At 43.6% G+C, this 24743-nt stretch overlaps 1 protein-coding gene across 1 annotated transcript; it reads left to right on the top strand.

The window, feature by feature from the left end:
- Positions 1 to 6073: 6073 nt before the first annotated feature.
- On the top strand, positions 6074 to 10028 carry LOC149092263 (uncharacterized). The gene is made up of 3 exons (XM_089256751.1): positions 6074 to 6129; positions 6162 to 6192; positions 9969 to 10028. Exons 1-3 carry the CDS (start codon positions 6074 to 6076, stop codon positions 10026 to 10028), a joined length of 147 nt encoding a protein of 48 aa, XP_089112877.1.
- The last annotated feature ends 14715 nt before the right edge of the window (positions 10029 to 24743 follow it).

Below are 24743 nucleotides of genomic sequence, written 5' to 3'. Positions count from 1 at the left end.
ACACACATACAAACAAATACACGCCCACACATACAAACAAACACACGCACACACACACACGCATATACAGGCGATTGCGCTTGGGTTGCGCTGCTGTGTGGCAATATTATGAGAACTTACTTGTTGAATAATTTGATTTCTAGACGTACGATCGTAATGAAACTTTCAAAACATAATTATAATGTTTAAATGTATGTGTATACCGAAGGACAAGTCTCTAGTATTTGATATACGACTTTTACAAAGATGAGGGTGAGGGGATGGATTTAGGGGTGGGGGGTAAATTTTAACAAAAACCGAAATTGTCTAAAATACATCTTAATATACATTTTAAATTTGGAGACTCTAGCTTGAAAGATGTAGGAGATATAATTTTTTAACTGATCTTCGATAAGGTTTTTTATCGATAAAAAAGTATCGGAATGAGTTATCGTTTTTTAGTGATAAACTCGATCTGCGCGTGATATATACGGACATTTTAAAAAAAAGTTGAAGTCTCTAGCTCTTATATCTTCTGAAATCGACGCGTTCATACATACGGACGGACGGACGGACGGACGGACGGACGGACGGACGGACAGACAGACGGACAGGGCTAAATCAACTCAGCTCGTCGCCCTGATCAAGAATATATATACTTTGTGGGGTCTGCCACGCCTCCTTCTGCCTGTTACATACTTTTAACAAAACCATTATACCCTGATTTCCCATTTTCAATGGGTTCAGGGTATAAAAATAAATATAAAATAAATATATACAGAGAGCCTGGACATAACTTAAGCACGTAGCGAAGCTTTGATGGCTTCTCAAATTTATGCATGAGTAAGTAACGCCATCGAGGCTTCTAGGGTATATAGACAACCCTCTGTGGAATTCTAGTCAGCAGAGTATACATGTGTGTATATTTATTTCCCTAACTGTTGGCTCTATATTAAATATGTCAGCTGCTTTATTTCTTATTCACTTATAGCAAAATGCAAAAAATTCTATTTTATTCAACCTATTTTATCAGCCATCTCGATCTCGTTCAGTTTCATTGAACTAGATCACTTCGTTTGATTTCATGTGCTAGAGTGAGATAGTTGTTTACCCTAGTTTTCCACCCAGAGCTTATGATAATATACTAAAGGCAATGCTATTGGCTTACTACATATTCATATATATATGCAGGGTATTTGGCAATCAAAACTACCTTGCGGCAGCCTCTCAGCTGGCGCTCAGCTCCTCACACTCTCAGCTTGTTTTCTGGTTATGGAAGTGCCTGGCTTTTCTTTAGTTAGGTTTATTTTTTGATTTTTACACGTTTCTCTTTATTTTTGCGGATGTTGTTGTTGCCCTTAGTGCGAAGCTTGGCAAATTTAAATTAAAACTTCGGCACTTTGCATTCCAGCGTTGACTTTATGACTTGGGTTAACATGACAATGAAATTGCGCTTCCCTGCTGCTCCGGTTGGGTGCGGGGAGGGGAAGGCAGGGTGATACGACGCGTGTGAGAAACTTTGAGTCGACATTTTGTGGTTGTAAAGCGTTAAACGCTTAAAACTTAAATCAGTTTTTTGTTTTCCCTTTCTCCTTTCTCCTTTTCCTTTTCTTTTTTTTTTGCTTTCTTATTTGCTTTTGTTTTTCGAATTATCGCTCAAGTTTAGCAGCTGAAAGTTCTTCAATTCTCCAACACCAGCCACACGCATTTCCATCTTGGGTCTACTTCGTTTCATAAATTGCGAAACGCGTTTGCATTCGCCTGAATTGTTTCAAAATTTTGTACATTTTAATTTGCTCAGACGGTGCTTGTATACCACATGAAATTGCAGGCGAGCAGCTCGCCTCGCCCTGATGCTGCTGGCTGAAATGCTTCTTTGAATATTTTATACATTTTTCATTCGCGCGTTATATCGCAAAATAATTTTCCACACATTCCTGGCGTAACTTTGACATTGAAGCGAGTTTCAATGTGAGCGCACATATGTGTGTGTGAGTGAGTGTGTGCATGTGTGTGAGTGTGTGTGTGTGCACGTCTGCCTCTTTGCAAAGGGATCAGCAACATTATGCCACGAAGCTGGACCTGCTGCTGGCTCCTGCAATTGCATGCCTTGGCCTTTAGCACCCGCTTGTCGGTAAATTTGCATATGTGTGCGTGCGCATGTGTGTGACTGAGTTGGTATTCATTTTGTGTTGAAATTTATGCAATGGCTTAAATAACCGCAAAAATGCCATTTTACCCCTGGCAAGTGACAAAAATGTGTGCGTTTAGGAAAAATAATTATGCAACACAAAAAATGCTGTTGATATTTTTTCTTCTCATTTCTTTTATTGTTGCTGGCCGGCAGAGCGACAAAGTAAATTTGATGGGGCGAGGGGCTGGTGGTGTTGGGGTAGGTAGTCCAGCACTTTAAGTATTTTGTGTCAAGTGAAACTTTGTGCGCCGCAAAGTGCTTTTCTAAACATTTGCAGATGGCCCTCGGGTCGGGCGCTGCTGCAGCAGGTGGCGTGTGTTTGCATGCATGTTTAAATTGAGTTCTTGTTGGCACCGATTTTGGCCGGGCTCTGCAGGCTAAGACCACACTAAGTTTGTTGATAGAGTGTTCGGGCAGAGCTTTACGGCTCCATGAGCTGAACCTCAACAGCAGAATGTGTGCTTAAAGTGTTACGGGCAAAGGTGCTCATACTTTAGATTGTATACAGCATATGGCAAACGCAATCGCAAGCAATTTTATATCCGAGTTTCCATTTTCAGACACAGACACACCCACACACCCACCCAGAGTCAGGCAGACAGACATTTTCTTTCAGTTTGCCTGTTTATGCAAAATCAATAAACAGCTCGGGAAAGTGTCAAAAGCGAACGCATGGCAAATTCGTTTTTACATGTCAAAGAGGTTAGCACCCGGCAACAAGATGATGAGGCGCTGTCAGCAAGGCCAAGAGCAACAGTCAGAGCAGGCAGCAGCAGCAGCAGCAGCAGCAACAGCAAAATATTGCCAAAGTTTGCCGTTAAAGGGTTCAAAGCTCACTCAGAGAGCGCTGAGAAGCGTTGAGGTGTGCCTGCGTGGGTCCACAGCCAGGTATCAAAAATCAATTTCCTGCCAGCTAGACCAAATGAAAAGCGAAAACTTTTGGTATTAGTTTGCCAAAGTGAAAGTCAAGCTGGGCCAGCAAAAAAAAAAATAAAATAAAATAGACCAAAAACTTCAAAGTTACTTACAACTTTCACCTGGCGTCGGCTGCGTCGGCAATAAAAAACATCGCAGTCAAAGTCAAATCCGTTGCCGCAATCAGCCAAACAATCAATAGTTTGATTAGCTCTGACTACTACGTGTTGACGCTGACACAACAACAGCAGCAGCAGCAACAGCAACAGCAACAACAACAACACTCAAAATAGCAACCAGAACTATAGAAGGGAATCAGCTCTGAGCCAAAAAGTTTTGACAGCAAAAAACTTTTAACTGTTGCTTATCTGTGAGCGAGCCAAACTTGCAGCAGCACCAGCAGCAGCAGGAGGAGCAGGAGGAGCCGCAGGAGTAGCAGCAACAGCACCACAAGAGCTGTTGCCCGCGGCTATTTAGCTGGCATTCATTTGAGCAGATACACATAGTGCCTTGTACTAGGGCGCCTAATGTGTGTATGAGGGAAAACAACTGAAAGTCAAATGGACAAAATATGCGCATAAATTTCATAGCTTTAAATGGCAAACAACGGCTAAAAAATAAAAACTTGCAAATGCGCACAGATAAGCGCATACAACTGCGGCAGAAAGCACAGAAAAATATAAAAACACACACACACACACGATAACAAAACAAAACATCGACAACAACAGCAGCAACAACAACAAGAAACAAGCTCATCAGCAGCAGATGCAGAGGCAGTGGCAGGAGATACATTTAATAAAATTAAACAAATTGCAAAGCCCTCTACCTTGCGGCCTGCTGTTGCTGCTGTTGCTGTTGCTGTTGCTACTGCTGCTGTTGCTGTTGGTGTTGCTGATGTGGCGCAAAGAGCGCTTGCCGAGTCTTTGAATTATTGTCAACGAGCGACAAAGTTTTTCTGTGTGTGTGCTTGGTTTTTTCTCGCTCTCCTCTTATTTTTTACTTTTAACAAATCCCAAGACTGCCACGCCCACTGCTTGTTGCCATATACAAATGAGTTGTCTGGGGGCGCGCAGCAAACGACAATTCATGTAAATTGCTTAATTTATTAGACTTTTTGCCGAAGCGGACGAGCAGGAGGCAATCCTGCCGGCTCCTCCAACCGAATGCTTGCCTCGCACATCCGACTGAGCCATGCGGCTTCCTGACTTTGACTGTGTCGCGACTTTGGCTTAAGTATTTCATTGCCTCTTGTTGTTGTTGCTGCTGCTGCTGTTGTTGTTGTTGTTGAATTACTGGGCTTTTCTATTTGTGTGCTGTAACAATTTTGTGCTAGGGCTTTGACGGGCTTTTGTTTTATTTGCCGGTACAAAAGTTTTTGCCAACGATCTCTCTTGACGCAGCTACATTTCTGTTTCCAGCATTTCAACATATTTCTGCTGCTGCTGCTGCGTCGCTCTGTGAATTTGTTATCTTAATTCTTGTCATTTAAAAAAATCTGCCACCATTTGTTTTTAAATAAAACTTAAGGCAATTGAATTCGTAAGCGCAAAGTTTGCATCTTCTCCTATATTTGGCTAACTTTTATCGCGTCATTTTTGTTGGCCCCAATTTGCTCTCCCTCTCGCTCTCTCTCTCTCTCTCTCTCTCTCTCTCCCTCTCTCTCACTCTGTTGCCATTTAAAATGCGTGGAAAATGGGCAACAGGCACGTAATGAAAGCAACGTACGCTAAGTTAGGCAAGCATTTCTTAGCACACACCCAAGCCGGGCTGAATGCCCCACCTGGCGCCTTTGTGTGCCGCTGTTCTGTCGCCGTCAGCTTAATGGCAGCATTCATACAAATCACGGCTGCCTGTGCCGGATCCGGGCTGCCATTGCACTTTTCACTGCTGCTGCTGCTGCTGCTGCTTCTACTGTTTCCCTTTTCTTTTTTTTGGGTAGTGCATGAATAATATGTACACGGAGAAATTCCATAAAATGCAAGTGAAAAAGGGAAAATGCAGCGAGCGAAAAGTGCAAGCAGTGCGCGCCAAGCCATCCACACACACACACACACACACACACACACATGCAAACACCCGAATTAAACACACACACGCATGCAGACTCACTTGCACAACCTGATTCATGCACGCTGTGGTGAGGCACGAGTAGCCAAACTAGGTTACAAGTTGCAACTTGAAACTTGATGCCGTTACTTTATTTTTGGCAGCAAGTGCAACAACTGCAACAACTGCAGCAACTGCAGCAAGTTGCAGTGCAAGAAACCAAGATAAATGTGTGTGCAACATACCCGATGCGCTGGTGGGCGTAACTCGCGCTTAGTTCATCAAGTGCTGCCGCTTCGCAAACACACAACAATGCGGATGGTACGTGGTGGCATGCCACAAAGCCGGCTATCACTTAGCGCCGTATCGCGTCATTTGGCACTCAGACTCAAACTCGGACTCGGACTCGGTCTCGGACTCGGACTCCGCTTGCTGTGCCGGCTGGATGCACACCAGAAACTGGCCCGAACTGCTTCACTTTGTTGGCTGCTGGCAACTGGCAGCTGGCAGCTCGCAGTCGTTGCACAGCCGATGCGGCGAAAGGACAGCCGAGCGACTCACTGGCTGGCTGCTCTCAATTCGCCGTCGCCTGACGACTTCGAATGCGAGAGCCAGCTCGATGGGATGCCAAAGAGAGCCAAATGCGAGCAGAGAGCACGCATACGCGCATACGTATAACAGTTTCTTCACTTGCAATGCTCCATTTGCCAGCTGTGCTGTATGTGTGTGTGTGTGCTTTTGTGTGGGTGTGTGAAATTGTGTCATTAGGTGCATTTGTTTTCGTTGTGCTTCCTCTCAACTGCCGCACCTGTCGCATCAGCCGCCACTCGTGCTGTTGCTGTTGTTTGTGATGCTTCTTTTTCATGCCGTGTCACTTTTAGCTAAACTTTATTTATGTGTGTCTGCGTGTGTGTGAAAATGCTCTCATTTAAGTAAATGCCAACAATTATGTTTCGGAGTCTCATTAGTTGCAACTTAAAGTCTTCCAAAGCGTCAACTGCGGCGCAGGCAGGAGGCAGCGGAGGCTGCTCTGTGTAAATGATGCCGTTAATGATGTAAGTACAAGCGAGCCAAGCACCTTGTTTTGGGGTCGAGTTTGTGTGTCAGGTTTATGGGTTTGTTAATTGGTATTAGCTGCCGTTGCCCCCCTTGGGCGCATGCACATGCACACATGTGCACAAATAAATAAATAAAATGCATGTGCATATATATTTATCATTTGTATCGTGTGCTCGAAACCCAAAAAAATGTGACAGAGTGCAGCTGATACAGCGGCTGAAACAAAGCGACCACAAAATGGCACAACTAATCACGCTGACGTTGACAGAAAAGCAAGCGAGCCCCGCACCAAAAACTAAAAGGAAGGGCCGAAAAACCAACCCCCGACTAGCCCAGTACAAAAACAAAAGGCGACATGCAAAAAGAGGGCGAGGCATGACCGGAGCAGCCACAACAAACAGCGTCAACAATGTGGACCCGACCATAAAAATCACATGCGAGCCTCTTTAATGGAAGGAAGCTCAGGCCACCTTAACGGGCGCTGGCATACAGATTGTGTGCAGGCTGGCCAGTGCTCTTGGCAAAGGCCGGTCCGCAGGTCAGAGCCGGGCTGCATGACTCGTGGCTGGGGCCACGCCACGCCACGCCACGCCACGCCAGAGGCAACTAATTTAAGCAACGCCCGTTATAATTACATCCCGTGCGAGGCGGGGGACGGCAGTAAAAGTGCTGGAAAATGATGCGCACGTGACATCCGGTGACGCGACGGACAGGTAGATGGCCGAGCGGGGCGTGGCGGCGCGCAAAGTGCAAAAAAATTAGCCAAGCCAACCAACTGACAGCAGTCGGATCAACACTGAGGCAGCCGCTAGAACAAAGGCCGGCAAACGAGATACACGATCCAAAGGCAAACAAAAGCCAAGTAACCAACTGCACTGCAGTGCATCCGAGTCCGCCTTCTGCTGAGGCACAGCAGGCCGCAATTTCTTTTTCCCTTCGTTTTCCTTTTCTCTCTCTCTCTCTCTCTCTTTGTGTTAGAAAATTATGCGCCAGTTGTACGACAGCCAAGGTACAAGCAGGTGGAAATGCAGATGGAAATGGGATTGGGAATGGAAGAGGCGAGAGGCGAGAGACGAGAGGTCTGGCTTAGGCAACGGGTACACGGGGAATAGAAAGTTTTGCATAATTCTGCTATTTTTTCTGCCATCACAGATCACTTTTGCTGGCGCTAAGGAAGGAAGTGGAAATGAAGGCCGGTCTCGGCCTCGGCCTCGGTCTGAGCCTGAGCCAGTGCCTAGGCACGGGCGCTGAAGAAAATTAGTCTCGCTTTTGCGCGCTCGTCGGAAAATAATAAAAACTCAAGTGTAAATTTACTTCCGCTGCAAAAATGTGGCAGAGCGCTGACAGCTGCTGGCATGGGCGTGGATCTGGGCGTGGGCGTGCCCCAAAGCGTCGAGGTGGACGCTGCAACTTTTTCTAATTAAGCGTACGTGCGGCTGTCAGCGACATCACGAGCCACTAGTCAGGCAGAGGCTAAGGCAGAGACGGCAATGAAGGCGAAGGCGACGCTCGTTGCAGGAGGCGGGGCGGTGGGGGAGGGGGGGCAAGGCAACAGCGACTAGCTGTTAACTTGTATAACTTATTGTCGTTGACAATTGTTTTAATTGAAAAGTCCCGGTGCTCGTACACATACACACACACACACACATACACATGCACATACACACATTTCTATATCTTGACTCATGTACAGGTCTGCTGTAGGTGGCGAATTTTCTTTAGCTGCTTAAGCCAACTTTAAGACGCCTCCTGGGCAATAACAATAACAATTCAATCAACGCAGCCGTCCGGCTAACAAATGCTGACTCATTTATTTCCTAGATGCCAGACAAGAGCGTACAGCCAGTGAATAGTTGGCCGAGCGCAGCGCAGCTCCTGCAACAGTTGTAAGCATTTGTCTTGCCCCATGGCGTTGAGCAGGTCGCTGCAGCCGTGGCCCGTGCTATCTCTCTCTCTCTCTCTATCTGCCTCTCTCTCTCTCTCTCTTGACTGCCACTTGGCTGACCAGCTTGAGCTAACAATCGCTCGAGAGCAACTTGAAGCCCTAATTGAAGGCATGCCTCTTGCTGCTGTCGCAGTTGCAGTTGCAGTTGCAGTTGCAGTTGCTGCTTCTGTTGCTGTTGCAATTGCAACTGTAGTTGATGTTGTTTTGGCATAGAGAAGCACGCAACAGGGCTCGATTAAGCCTGCTCGCATAACTCAAGACACAACTCAGAGCCCATTTCCTGCTCTGCGCCGCGCTGCAGCGTGGCCCATTTATCATGCCATGGGCGATACACACGCCGCCGAGCTGTGCATCATAAATAAGCCTGGGCCAGGTATCGCAAGTGGCAAGTGGCTGTGGCCAGGTGGGGCAAAGTTTCTTAATTTTCGTTACGTCGTAAATTTACTTAGCACCCGTGCCAGCAGATCGCTCATACGACGCGTATTATAGGACATCGCCGCCATATTGTTGTGCGACGCAGCGTTGCAGAAAATCGCTTAAGATGCCTCTTCACGGCTTCGCAAAGTTTGCTTATTTTATTTTTAGTTTTTTCTCTCCCCTCCCCTCTCCTCCCCTCTTCTTCTTCTTGATTTGTGCTGAGCAACGGGTTTCAGCTATGGCCCAGTCGCCGCAGCCGGCTTGAAGTTTTGCCAGGTTTGCGTGTTCTCAATGTGATTTGGCTCCCCCTCAGCTTGCCCCTTTCGTGCATTCATTTGAGATTTCCATTTCTATTGGAAGTCGCGTCGTTTACTTTTCGATTCGTTTCGTTTTGAAACCTGTAATTACGAGCTGGCGGTTTTCATGCTCACGGTTTAACTTTCAACAGCTGCAACTCCCACTTTTCCCATTCCCATTCAGCCCAAGTTGCAGCCCGCGCCCTAGACCAAACAGAGAAAACTTAGTCATACGAGTGCATACACACACACGTACACACATACCCTATATACTATATATAATCTTCGTTGTCGATTTCGGCGTGTTTTTTGGGTTTTTGCAGCACAAGTTTCGTTTTTGTTTGTTTTGTTGGCGTTTCTAATGCTTTGGAAGAAGTTCTTGGTAGTTTCTGATTGCGTTGCAATTGCAACTGAAATCGCAATCGCAATTGCGAAAAGATTGCATATTTGATTTGTGCTGATTTGCGTTCCTTGGCAACGGCGCTCCTTGTCTTAGCAGCTCATTATGCGACTGCCACGCCTGATGTGCGTATACATGCGAACAGCAACAGGCACCAAAATGAGTTCTCAGCAAGTGTTGTTGCTGGCTTCTTCTTGGCGGATCCTAATTAGAAAAGTTGCCCCATTCCTGCGGCACGCGCGTGAGCCGTACCCTTGGCGTCCTCCCTTCCATCTCGCTTGGCGCCGCGCAGCTTCTATTAACGCGTTAATAGAGTCCCAGCATTATTGAGAGTTTTGCCAACGAGTTTGCAGGCAAATTTAAAATTGTCAGCAAAAAAAAGAGAGAAAACCAAAAATTAAAAAAAAAATAAAGGGTTAAAAAATCAAGGCGCAAAATACGGTTCACTTAATTTGCATTTAATTACAAAGTTACACAAAGTCGCAGAAAAAAGGCCAGAAAAACGCATTAAATTAACGCGGACGCCTGTCACGCCCACTCGCTGGACAGGCCGGACGCCGGACGACAGACGGACAGCTGCTCAATGCCAGCTCAATAGCAGCGCAAATATTTGCACACACGCTGACGGAGAACTGAATGCTCAAAAAGTATAAACCACTCCCATGAAATTCCATAAATACTCGTACAATGTATCCCAATTCTTTTTATGTTCAGCTGATGTTGAACCAACCAGAGCTCGACTTGCAGATACCCCTTGATGGCTATGAGGGGTGATCCATTAAATGGATATCTGCTTTGATCTGGCACTGCAGGATATCTACCAATTTTAGATAGATATTTAGCCAATTCGCATTCAATCAAAAGTTTATAATTTTCGCTGTAATTCTTGACCCAAATCTCTTACCGAAAAAGTTGTTGTAGAAAGGTAGATTAAATAGAAACTGACAATATATATATTTATTTTACTTGATGGGCCTTGTTTGCCCGTCTCTTTGGACTTTAATGAGTATACAAGCTTAACAAAAAATCATACCCAATCTATTTACACTGGGAGATTATAATTCTTTGGGTAAAAAAAAAAAACAAAAAAAAAAAAAGGAATTATAGCTGCACTGGCAATCAATAATAAAACAGTTAAGAAATAATTTGAAAGAAAGTCCCAAATGACTACAAAATACTCTGCTAAATACTTAAATTGATTTTGGCCATGATGAAAGGATGTGATATATAACTGGCGAAGCTTTGCTTGAAGCTGATCTTAAAGTGTTGATAGTTTGGATAATCTGATATTGCATATACAATTTTATTAAAAATACTTTAAGCTTAAATAATTATTTATTTTATTTTTGTTATTACTCTTTATTCACTGTTTTATTTGATATTCGCAGCAGAATTTACTTTGCATGGTGAGCGTATCCAAAAGTAAACATGCTGACAGACTTTGGACAGCTCAATATATTTACCTAGTGAAGGCGTATGAATACAAAAGGTACATGTGAATATATGGTATTAATAGAGCTACGTGGGAATTTTCAGAAACGCGATAGTTGAGGAAAAAGTTTTTTAATAGACACAGTTGGAATACGATTCCATTTAATAGAAATATAAATCGGTATATAAAATACATATTTTACATGTATTTTTTTTATGCCCAACAGGAAACATGGAGGTATTCTTTATTTGTTAACAATTATTTATATATATGTACTGAATATTTGTTAACAATTATTTATATATATGTACTGAATGTATCAATATTCAGAAAATGTAGAAAGCTCTAATAAAATCTTAAGTGAAGAATCCCTTAACAGCATATTCTGCAAGACTCCTTCATCTTAACTGTTATTCCAATCACAACGACCCAAACTTACATATCTTAGTCAGATAATTTTGTAAACTGTACTATGTATATAATGTCATAAGTATATACACTCTTAACAGAATCATTAAATGAGTCGTTTATCTTATATAGAAAGTCATTCTTTTAAACTCTACAAAGGGAACCTGGAATCAAAAAGACGACAATTGGGATTAGCCCTTTGCTTTTCTGGTCAATCTTTACAACACATACTAAATGTCCTGATTTCCTTCTAAAGTCTCACTCACAATTTATATAACACACCATATAAACATATTAAATGCCTGATGACTAAGTGCCCCAGCAACAAATAAAAAGAAAAAAACTTTGAAAAAAAAAAAACACAGCTCAAGCGATTTGCAACGCCAGCTCACAGCAGAGCAGAAATCACAATGAAAATGAAAATACAGCGAGCGAGTGAACATGAAAAACGTCGAGCGAAAACATAAAATGCGCTTAAATTGTATATTGAAAAAGTTTTCATCGGCACGCTTTGTGTTTGGGCTTCTTATAAGAATTTAAGGCGCTTGCTATCCGGCTTGCGGGCTGTGCTGATGGCTTGTTAATGAAATGAATGATGCAACAGCAACAGCAGCAGCAGCAACAGCAGCAACAAGGAGAAGAAAATACATTTCGCAAATTAGCCTTAGCACGCATCCCAATTCCAATCCCAAGCCCAGGCCCAGGCAGGCAGTCGGGCAGCCTCCCACTTGCTGACCCGTGCGCTCAGCAGTCGCGCCGGATCCGAGAGCAAATTCAAGTGACGTGCGTAAACTTGCGCATTTCGTGCACGTCCTGTCGTCGTGGTCCTATGTCCGCGAGATTTTGTGAATTGCTTTGCCAAAATGAAAGCTATTAAATGGTTGCCTCTGCAGCAGCAGCAGCATCTGCCCCCAATCCGTCCCCCAGTCGCTGTCCAAAGCGAATATTTTTATGCTGCAACTTACGCAAAAGTTCCCCTATTGAAGTTTTGATTGATAAATGTATTTTTATCGCGCTCGCTTTTGGCTTTTTTATGACGTGCCTGGAACGTGAGCAGCGTTGCCAGCATTGCCAGCATGGGCAGCACTGGCAGCACTGGCAGCACTGAAAGCGTGAAAGCGCTGTCTTACATTAACTTGCTTGCCTTCCAAATTATCCCGGCAACATGAGTGCTTTTTAATTACAAATGCCATGGAGCTGCCGTTCGCTCTGCAGCAGCGAGCGCCGTGCCCATAATCTAATACAAGTCCCAGTTGTTCTGTCTTCGCCACAAAGGCAGCGCGAGTACATGATTAAATAAATTGGCATAAATTAAAAGAACATGTCGCCATGCCAACAATTAAATCAAAATTGTTGCTGCTGCGCAAGACTCCCATTTCGCAGTCGGCGTTGCGGTGCTGTCGTTTTGTTTCGACACTCGAATGCTTCGAGGATGGCAGGATACCCTATGCCTCGCGCTAATGAATGGCAAATATACAGCATAATATTTCTGTATAATTTTATTTCAATTATGTCAATTCCATGCATAGATATTTCATGTAATCATTGAGCTGTGAATCAGGCTGAATGTCAAATGGCAAATCAATTGGCCTCAGCTGTGCATACCTGTTCGGGCAGAGGTAAGGGGTATCGGCACGCTAATTATGTCAGCTGAAAGTGAGCCACAGCATCAGTCTACGCACTGGCTGTACAGCCTGTGGAAAATATCTTTGAAGTGTTTCCACCACACTGAGTACTGGATAAGTATATAGAAACAGCCTTCAAACGCCAATTTAAGCTTGCTTACATAGATATATATATATATATATATATATATATATATATATATATATATATATATATATTTGTGTAGATTTTCAATCCAAAATCCGATGCAAACTAGAAATTCATTATATTTCGCCAGTCGCTTGCAAATAAAATTGAGCATTTATTTATATTGAATACATGTATTTGTATACTTTTTATGTGGCATGCAACATACGCATACGTATGCAGGCAGGTATGCATGGCAAATAATCGACGGGGCAATGATGCGTGGCCCGAATCGATTAAGCCGTGCAGCCCAATAAAAGCAAAGTCTACTTTCGAGCTTCAGTTGCAGCGCCAATTACGGCCGGAGGAAAACTTTTTTAATTGGCACCGCTCAAAAATTGAAGCCAACTTAAGCGTGCTGCAAACACAGCAGAAACAACTTTTCAACTGCATGTTTGGTCCATTTAAATTAAAAAATAAAAAAACAAAAACTTCAGTAAAATAATCAAAATAAAACGAGCCAATCATTTGCCGTTCTCATTGAAAGACTGAGAAAGCCCGGCTTAAGCCAGACTTGCGGACTTTGGGCGAGTTACCTGGCCAATAATTTGACTTTTTGAAATTTTTCATACTCAATGATTATATATCGTTATTATATTAATAAATATATGCACTCAAATTGTGAATATTGTTTGCAAATTACACGATTTCTAGAAGAAATCTAGTCTCAAAGTTTTATACTATCGAGAATTATCAAGATCGAACTTTGTTCAAGAACATAGAGTTTTTTCTTTCGATTAATCGCAATTTTTGATTTATAGAGTTACATATTATCGAAACTGGACTGTACAAGAATTGTTTTTGTTCAAAAATCCTTTGTTTCCTGGGCTTTATTCTCTCCAGTTGAAATCGAGCAAGCCCAGATAGTCAATCTGTAGATGTTACGCATAAATTAACCGCGCCCACTTTCCAACAATTGCTCGCGTATTCATGGCCGAAAGTTTAATTTGCTTGCCATGTGACAGCAGACAAAGGGAGGCTGAGCTGAGTGCGGGGCTGGCTAATTAAAAATGCCCGCGCTGCTCTTCTGTCAATGGGTTTGAGCCAGGTTGAACCGCGCGTGCGAGTCGGCTGCCTTTGACTGCAGCAATGAGCGCATATTCCTGGTCAAATTCAAGTTTGCTAATTGAAATTGCTCGAGTCGTAAACAAATGGAAAGCGTCCATTTGTTGGCCAGCGAGAACTCGCACGTTATGAGCACTGGCCTATATCGCTTGTCAGATGGCAGGAGCTGGAGACGCATGACGTATTGCTGGAGTCATTGATATTCAGCTGGGGTACGCTGGCTGTGCTGCTGTGCTTATGCTGACAAATTATGCTGTTTTATGCGTTTTTCGTCACACACACACACAGACACACACTCGCACACTCGCACACTGAGGCATATGCGTATATCTAGACTAGGGAGTCGGCTGAGACAACATCAAGATAAACGCACGCATGAGAGACACCGACAAGACAACGTCTTGTGGCACAGTCAAAGTCGACCTGAGCTTCATGTTTTTGTGGCCTAGCTGGGGTTCAACATGCGCGGCTGCCCCCGCTCCCTTGCCCCAGCTCCTGCCACAAGGCCGCTCTGTAAGCTCAGCTCCCAGGAGCATTATCTGTGCGTGGCGTGGGACGGGCGCAAATATTAAATGCGCCACACAAAGTGTTTGCCACAAGTGCGACAAGCAGTGGCAGCAGCAGCAGCAGCAGCAGCAGCAGCGGTAGAGGCGGCGCAGGGCATTGCCGGGAGTTATGCTTGTGAGCCAAGACATGGCGCATCATATGAACCGTTAATATTTCAGCTGCTGCGGCGACAAAGTCAATGGCAGCTCCTCTAGCGACAGCCGCCCACACCGCCGCCCACTCCCACAACTACAACAACATCAGCAACAGCAACAGCAACAGCAACAGCAACAGCTACAGCATTGCTGACGTGTAAACAAATTGACAGCTTATAAAAACCTGAACGTCATGTGCACACCGGAGAAGCGTTTTATTATGCAATTCAAGTTATTTGCGACACGTTTCCACCTAGCAGCCCTGTGAAGTCGACGAAAATTAATAATTAACAACGGAAACGTGTCTATCATTTTTAATAACCCGCCCCAAGGCGCCCATTTCGTTGGCCCTCAGCTGGTTTCATAATCCCGTAGAAAACGACTGCATAATGAGTGAATAGTGGCCGTAATTGCATTCCCGGGCTCAGCCCCACATTTCAATTGATAGATTCGGTAAATTGGCCAAGCCTAATGATCCTAATATGCCATGCGGCAATTGAGCAATTCGATAAACATAATTTTCTACATAATTCTATCCGAAAGTACCGCATTTGAATATGCTGTTTGATTAATTAAGCATTTCATCGCATACTTCTCCTGCCAGTTGTCGGTTTCCTGCTGCTGCTGCTGCTGCTGCTGCCGAGCCTCAAGCATTGCATATCAAATCAAACGAGTATCCTGGCGCGCAGTATGCTTCATATTTGATGTGCTGATTCGGTTTGATGGCGTGTGCGTTGCCTCGCCTCGCCTCAACTCGTCTCCACTCGGCTCATGCATTAGGAATGAACGTTTTGCCGCTTCATCAGGCTCGGGCAACGGTTGCTTTGGCACGCGACACCTGCTCCCAGGGTAATCAAGTAGTTTTTGGTCTCTCTTTGATCTTGGCAACTATTGACAAAGCCCGAGTCTGGCCTAAGCAAACAGCCAGACCCATGGGAAAGTCAAACAAGTCCCAGTGACAGGGCGTCCGTGGCAAAGGCAAACAAACTAGCAGCTCCTCATATAGTCTTACACACATATTTATGTTTATTCCCGATTGCATTCAATTATATTCATCGTTTCGGGGTGCAGCCATAAAAAAATAAACGACAAACTAAACGCTAATGTTTGCCGTGGAATTTAATCCGTCACGCTAATAGCTTCTGATGGCAAGCATTTTGACAGCGAAGAGTCGTGTTTAATTGCAACATTAATAATTGATTGCTTATCAAACTGTCATCGTGCTCCAAATTACGTTAATAAGCAACTGCGAGGCGACTTTCAATTTATGTACATTTAAATGTAATATTTAACAGACAAACGTTGCTCGGCCAGTCGACGACATAATCGCAGCTTAGTCGGGTTTAATCGAGGTGTGCAATGCCATCGAACTGAAAGGATTTGCAAGTTTACGAGCATTCAAATGAGGCAAATATATGCTTGTACTACATGTCAATGGCTCAATGTCTCAACTGTCACTGCTGGCAGAGCCGATGTCAATAGCCGATTATGTTTCCCTTTGTTGAAGCAATGTCTAGACTCTAGACTCACATTCGCAGCAGTCCTTGCACATGCAGCTATAAAGGGGTCAGCAGTGATTGGCTTAATAAATATATTAGAAGCCAATGGCAGAATACTTATTCTTCTTCTTCTGCCATTAATAAATCACACAATCACATGTTAAATGTTTGGTTTATTATTAAACAATTGATTTTTGACATTTGAGTAAATCAATTATTTATAATCAAATAGGTGTTAATCCAGTGAGGAGCAGCAGTTCTACATCTTTAAACTACTCTGCATAAATTCGACAGCAAATTATGCAATTTATTTGCTTTAACATCTGCTGACTGATTCGGCAAGGACTTCCCTCGCCTTGTTCATTTGTCTTCCACGTACTCAGCATGCACCCCTTACACACACACACACACACATGTTTCGCTGATGTTTTTCTCACAGAAAGGGAAAAATAATGCCCGTCTATTTGTTAAATAGGCTTGCAAATGTGCGTTTACTTCTGCTTATATATATATTTTTTTTTCTGTAAGGCACCCGCAGAGGAAAGTGGCTCGGCTACTTATCTGCTGTTCGCTTTGATTTGTTGGGCCTAGAAATGAATTGGCCGCAATGAAACGAAGCTGGGCGAGTAGTGGTTGGTCCGACTGTCCGCCGCAAGCTGTTAACCCAAATAATTATGGCTTCATTAAGTTGATTGTGTGTGTAAGTGGTTTTTTGATAAAGCCACTGAGTTATAGCCAAAGCGAGGTAGAGCTCCCGTTGCCCAACCAATGACGATACCACTCGTTCGCCTGTTCCAAATTAATCGCTACAAATTTGCCCAAAAAATACAAAAATTAAAAAAAGACAGCCGAATGTTGGCCACAAATGACACAAATTATGCAAAGATTAAAGTGCTAATTTTTGTGGTATTCCCGAATGCTGCCAAAGGGTTTCTGGCAAATTTAAATCACCAGCAGGAGCAGGAGCAGGAGCAGGCGCAGCAGCAGACACACGCCGTCATCATCATCACGACTACACCCACACACACACATACATACACACATGTGCCGGCATCGACATGGGCCTTCGGCTAAGTCAAATCATGTTGTTTGCCAATTACGCGGCGCTTGTCAAACTCTTCAGCGTGTAACCAGGCTCTTGGGTTGCTCCATTGCTTTTCCTATTCCCATAGAAATTTTTGAAGGCATTTATTTTTATATTCGGGCATTCGATTGTTGTTGCACTTCATGTTTTACAGTTTATTGAGCCTCTCAGCCTAAATCCGCTGATAAATCGCAGAGTATCAGATACAAATGCCTCTTCATGCGCCGCTCGCATAGGGTATAAAATACATATAAAAAGGTATCATTTATGTAGCCCAAAGCTCGCTGGCTTTGTAGAACATCAGCAACGACAAAGTCAACAGCCTAAAAAAAAAAAAAATACGAATTGTATATATACAACAACCACACTATTATTTTTAATGGCCAAACATTACAAGCTTCTGGGGCAACAGCGGACTGAGCGGAGGCGAGGCAAGCGAAAGCAAACATAAAAATAAATAACAACAAATTGGCAAGCGTCTCCTTCACCCAATCCCTGCAGCAGCAGCAGCTTTAAATTTGAATCTACACCCTTCACTCTGTCTGTCTCTCTCTCTCTCTCGCTCTCTCCCTCTATCTCTCTCCGCACTCGCTTAGTTTCTGGGCAGCCTTTGAGTTGCCTTTGAGCTATTTTATAATTAGTCCCAGGCATGACAAAAACTTTTGGCAGAACAACTTAAGTGCCTGGTCCGTTTTAGCTAACCAACCGCACGCGGTGCACGTAGGCAGCAGCAGCAACAGCAACAGCAGCACAATAACAAACCCACCCACACACACATGATAGAAATCAGGCACTGTGTTTGTGTGTGTGTATGTGTGAGCTACGTAGGTACGCCAACTGCCTCATGTTAAATTTTATGGCAAATAATGGGCGACATATGCCAAAAAAGTTTGCCACATGCTCCACTGCGCCGAAATTAGTTTGGGGTTCGGCCAGCCCATGCGCTCGCCTGTCCCAGCCACGCCCCTCAAGCGCTCTGTGTGTGTGTGAAAAATTCTAAAACTGTTAATTGGCCGCCAAGGCAAAGACGAACGAGTTTAGTTTAGCGCTTAGCTGTTTGGCCTTTACTAATTGGCAGCAGCTGCTGCTAGACGTCCGCCGAGTAATTCCTAATGTATAAATAGATGCGCTGTGCGCCCAGCTTAAGCCTGATTCCAATTCCTGACAAGGGGTCGGGTGGGGGGCAGGAGGAGTGCTACACGTTCAATCCTAAGATTGCAATTTCAATCAAATGATTTAAGCAATGCATTTGTCAACTTCTTCGTGGCTGAGCAGTCGCAGCGTGCGATGTTGTTCTTTTATTAAAGAGGGCGTCACGCGGGGTGGGCAGGGCGGCAGGGCTAAGTGCATGAAACTCATCAGGTGTGTCAAAATTGCAGTAAAAGCTCAACGAGCACTGAGCACAGCTCGAAATAATGTACAAATGGCAAGCTGCCAGTGCAACGGGAGCACATCCAAAGCCAAAGCTTATGGCAAAAGGAGATTTCTTTTTAGCTGCTCCTGCTGTTGGTTTCACTCCTGCTGCTGCTGCTACTCTTGCTGCTGCTGCTGTTGCTGTTGGTTTGTCTCATAAATTGTAACATTTCATCAAGTGTTGGTGTGATTACGCCATGGTAAGCGAAGGCGTGTGGGGGGCGAGTGTGCGGGGGGCTGAGCACTTCGAATGTGATTACGCATCTTCAGTGAGATTGAAAGGTTTTCAAGGTGTAAAAGAGCATTAAATTACAATTTCTTCTTTGCGCTGTCAGCATTTCTAAGCTGTGCAATTGAAATACATCAAAAAAATAGAAGAAGAAGATGATTGAAAGTGGTACAAATATTATATTTCACAATTAGAGAGAGAGAGAGAGAGAGAGAGAGAGGAGAGCAGGTGTGAGCAGCTATAGCTGTCTGAGCTATGCTCAAGGCTTAAGATTGAATTTCTTGAAGCATTTGCTGCATTTCATTAACGAAATTTTCGATTTTCTTGTCAATTAGGCAACTGCAAAACTTTTGACTATTTATCTTCGTTAGCCACTCGCTGTTGGAAGCGCACAAACAGTGGCTGATAGTAATGCGAGTGTGTTTTACCAACGAGACACACACACACACTCACACGCATTTGACAAAAACACTTTTGAACTTTTTGGCATTTGCGTGCTGCAATCGAATATAAATAAGCAGCGTAAAGGGGAAATTACTTTGCCAGCGAAACTTTCGGCGTCTTTGCTGTTGCGGATAAGAAGATCGTATAAATTACTAATTTCCCCAAGTATCTAATTAATGAGAGTTTCGAGGAATTTACTCGCTGGAACTAAGCACAGCACAAGTCTGACTAAAAGTCGGCTCATTAAAATGTCGATGCATGTTGAAATATTCACGATTTAAGCCATGTAACATTATGCATGCATGTATATGTGTGGCAGGTATATACATGTGCATGTGCATGTGTATGCATGTGTAGTTGCTGTTGCTCTGTTGCCTTTTGCATTCCCCCTATCCGAGTGCTGTTCACTTTTGCATATTTTGGGTTTCTCTAGCTCTTTCGCTTAGCTACTTTTTAGCCAAAAAAAGAAGATAAAAAAAAATGAAATTGCAATATCCTTTAAGCCATTTCCGCTTGTTGCTCAATGCCCTCTTTGTGTAATGCGGAAATAACAATGCGCCAAGGGGATTTGCAAGTGCAACACACACACGCACGCACACACACGCACACATAAGCATACCAAATCCAAAACATGTTCATAACAATGTGGCTTTGCCAAAATACTTGCAAAGAGCGACGCATTGAGAAATATTTGTGATGTCTTGCCCTGAATTTGTGGAAAAATGCTTTCCTGTCTTGCGGCTTATTCTACAATCCTCCCGTCCCCTGCGCCAGGCCACTGCCAAGGCCAACAGCTGGGAACGCATTAATTATTTGAGCCAGGCAGCACCTTGGAGCCTTGATTATCGCTCTGCCGTGCAGTCGGGCGCAATTAATAGAATTCGGCTATTCCAGCGGAGGGCTGCAACTGCTGCTCGCAACTAATTTGGACGCGTGTCAAAAAGGGAGCAGCGACTGACTCGAGTCCCTTTGGACAGGCGGAGGGACGGACGAGCGGGCGCTGCAACTGAAGCTGCTCGCTCGCTCGTCTGGCAGTTGGCGTCTGTTGGCGCCAGTGAAGCATTTAGCTAATTGTCTGCATTTGTCAAGCGCAGCAACTGCCACCAAAAAAATGCGCATTAAATTTATAACAATTGTTTTACAATTGCCGACAAAAAAAAAAGGGAAAATGGAAAAAATAGAAATGAAATAAAACTTAAATGGAAAACGTCGAAAGAAAGTGCGGAAGCATTGTCACTGCGTTACTTTTGTTTTCACATTGGCTGGGTGGCCCCCAGGGGGCGGGGGGCGTTGCAGACTGACGAAAGTATTTAGCCAATTGGCAACATTATTTAAGAATTGGCCTGCTGCAGGCGCCTTGATTTATGTTGCAGTTGCCTTTTTTTCCCTCTGCACTAAATTTTGGCACACACATGTGCGCACTCTCTCTGTGTATGTGTGTGTGTGTGATTCTGCACTAATTTGCAGTTAGTTTAATAAATTTGACAGTGCGCCACATGCGTGTGCAGAAAGTTTGTGTGTGCGGGTCAAAAAGTTTTAATTTCTTGTTTGGCAAGCGGATTCGTGTTATAAATTTCCAGCACTTGACCAAGTCGAGTGTGTGTATGTGTGTGTGTGTGTGTGTGTATTGGTATTTATATTTGCCAAAGTGGCCAGTGCTAAGCTGCGCTCATAAATCACCCAAAGCCTGCGTAGAGTGGCAATTAATGCAAAGCAGCCAAGGAAACAGTTGCCGCTCGATAAGACGGCCAGCCCTTGACTCCTCTCTGCTGCTGCTGCTGCTGCTGCTGCTGCTGCTGCTGCTGCTTCAGTTCTTGCTGTTCCATAAACAATTTGCAATAAAAATGCAGGCCAACTGCTGAGGCTGCAGCAATAACAATGGCCAACAAAAAAATGCAAAATGGAAATTATATATAAATACAAACATACATACTCTATATATGTAATGTGAAGCACGAATTAGCCAGAAAGTATGCAGCAGAAACGGCAACAGGAAGCGGACGCAATAAAATATGCACAAACTGCCAGTTGGCTGCGACGTGCAGAGTGTCGGGGCAAGACGATAACGATAGCGATAACGATAACAATAAACTGGGTTCAGGCTGTGCACGTGTACACTGAAGACGCAGGCACCCCGACTGCACTGCGTGCGTTGGCATTAAGAGCTTAGCAATGCCACACCCCATTTCGCCTTGCACAGCACCCAGGGATATTTTTCTGTCCCAGTTGAGAATTCTTGGAAGAAACGCACAAAAGAAAGAAGTTTATTTATTATTTGTATATGTATATTCTACAATATATATATATATATATATATTTATACTTAACGTGAAGAATCTTGTCAGTCCTAAACTCAATCAGCTTTTAGTAATAAAGCCCGAATTTTTGACACATTTAATATAGTTTTATATATAATATATAAATAGAACTAGAATTAAGGATACCTGAAGACTCTAAGACAATAAGCTAAAATAAATAAATTCAACTAACTATATATAAATCTAATATATCTTTTATATAGTTTCATATTTTTAATATAGTTTTATATTTAGCATATAAATAGAGCTAGAGCAAGGGCTACCTGAAGACTCTAAGACAATAAATAAATGCATTCAACTATAAATAGATCTAATATATCTTTTAGGTATATGTAAGATCACGTATTTATATAGTATTTGTATTTCTCATCTGTGCTCAGTTGTTTCTTTCCTTAAATGCAAACAATGACATTAAATTAATTAAATAAAATATTATAATAAAATTGATGTACGGACTGTCTTAATAATAGAAAAGTCAACAAAATAATACTAATACTAATAATAATAAAATATTAATTATAGTAAACTTAAATTTATTAATTTAATATAATACAATAAAATAAATAACTACAAACAAAATAATAAATGCAAACTAATGAATATATAGTCTTATGAATAATAATTATCAAAACAGCTAAAACACTCTATAAACCTATCTAAAAGGACACTAAGAAATTGTCGTGTATCTAAGCAGCTGTCAAATGTGCTGCATAAATTATGTAACATTCAAAAGTTTCATATGCCAGCGCAGTCGTGGCCCCACATGTTGGGGCATTCATGGTTCATCTAAGCAGAGATCCTTTTGCGATACATTTGCAGAAGAGACGCCTTAAAAATTCGATGTTGCTGTTGCTGTTAGTGTTGCTGTTGTGCTTCGCATTCTCTATGCGTCAAATGTCATGCATGTACATGTATATGATAGGTGACACTTGCTAGTTGTTTGACAAACACTGGGATTATGCAAATGAAGTTAGTAGCGTTTGGTATTCATAAACATTTCTATATTTCATGAGCACTCATGAACATTTATGCAGCACTCAAAGCGAGCATTGCGCAAACAACAACAAAAACAATAACAAATGTTGCTTGTGTTATTTTTAGCGTCCTCCTGTGTTGCCTGCATCCGTGTGCTGCTGCATGTTTTTATTGGCTGCTTGCGTCAGATGACTTGGCCGTACGTGCTTGAAAATGAATTGCTCGGCGTCAGTTGGCCCCGGTAAGAGGTGCCTTTGCATGCCCAACTTATTGAGTTGCACTGAAACTGTGCCTAATTCAATCAGCCGTTGCTGCAACTTCTATTCTCGCCATCAGCTAACTTCGCACATGGCCATGTGGCACTAAAGCTTTTATCTGATTATCCTTGCAAAGGGCTGCGGGCTTTGACAGGCAGGCAAACTAGCAGCTGAAGCTCGACAGATTGCAAACAGTCAAAGCTAAACAACAACAGATATCAACAACAACAACAACAGCGGCGAGTAGAGTGCTTTAACCACTAGCAAAAACAATGGGAGAAAAAAAGTAGAAAAAGCCAAAGGCAAAGCGAAAGGCACAAGCAAAGCTAAAAGCCCAGCAAAGGCCGCTAAAACAATGCCCGACCAGTTGGTCACCTTTGTGGACTCGGTCGTTAGGTGACAGCAGCAGGAGCAGCAGCAGGAGCAGGAGACAGCCGAGAGTTCGGCAAGGAAATCGCATTATGTCCCCAACTCGCTCAGCACTTGCTCCCTATTATATTTTGTCGTTTCGCTGCGGAGCTCTCTCTCCCTCTCCCTCTCTCTGCACTCGCTGTGCTATCTTTTCGCTATAGCCGCTTTGTTGTTGTGATTTTATTCTTTTCCAACGATGCTACGTCTTTGATTGTGCACCTTTTCCCCTCTTTCTTTTTGTTTTTTCTAGCAGCGGCCTCAGCTGCTGTCCTATCGAGGGGGTTATAAATATGAGAAAGCATTTCATAAGATATCCTTAATTAAAGTAATTTCCTCTCTGCTATGGCTGGGTCAGATTTACTGCGGCTTCGGTTTAGCTCAGCCGCACTCGCAGCGTGTGCACGAGCTGAAATTAAATTTGCAAGGGAGAGTAAAGGGAAATAAGCTGCGTAACATAAAGGTGCGACCGAAATATGGCAGCACAATGACCCCGTTAAGCACACACACACACACACACACAGAGACGCCCAACGACAGACAGCCCCACATGTGTGCGACCCCACAGCAAAGGGTTAAGAGCGGAGCTTCGTGTGGCCATTAACATGAAATTTTTAACAACAGCCAGGCAAGAAGCTCCGCGGTTCACCTGGACGGCATTCTTGTTAGCATTTTTGTTTGTTGTGCTCCCGTTGCCGTTGCCATTGCCGTTGCAGCTGCGATTGCGGCAGGTGGGTGATTGCAAACGACATAAGCAGCGTCGAGGTGCTGCTGCAACAGGAGCTGCCTTTGTCATTGCCTTCAATGGATCTGCGACTTCCCTTGCCCAGCTGTGCTTTTATTCATTGTTGTTCTCGGACTGCGGCATTTTGTTTTTAAGCGCGGCGCCCTTAGTTTCTCCTCTGCTCTTCCTTTTCTAGTTCACGTCGCCCGCTTTAAGCCAGCGCAGGTCTTACCTGGGCAGCATCTACTCTTCGCCTTTCCATCGCTTTGCGCTATAAGTACTCAAAGCTGTAACTGCACAATGCAATAACAACAACAACAACTACTACTACTACAATCATATAAACAGCAACCACAGCAGCAGCAGCAGCAGCAGCAGCAGTTGCAGGAGAGACTTATCCTGCCGCCGTTGTTGTAGTTGTTGTTCTCCTTTTCTGGACGTCGTCGCACAGGATGCGACGCTTATTTATCGCTTTTTTATGTGATATAAACGTTTCGGAATTGGCAACGTAAAGCATTAAATTTATTGTAAGAGAAATTGAGATTGCAGAGCGAACAATAACAACTAGCTGCTGCGTGCGGGCGTGCCGCATGGTAAATAAGTCGAATCCGCACGTAATTGATTCGCCTTGGCATCTGTGATGACATTTCATGGCGACGCTAATTACACGGCATGGCCGAGGGATTCGCAACGCCACTAAGTGGCAAGAGTTTGTCTGAG

Source organism: Drosophila navojoa, chromosome 2, assembly GCF_054131105.1.
Source record: "Drosophila navojoa isolate 15081-1374.11 chromosome 2, UAZ_NAV_1.0, whole genome shotgun sequence".
Classification (NCBI taxonomy): Eukaryota; Metazoa; Arthropoda; class Insecta; order Diptera; family Drosophilidae; genus Drosophila; species Drosophila navojoa.
Note: the sequence above shows the minus strand (reverse complement) of the source record. Positions and strands in the feature narration are given on the sequence as shown.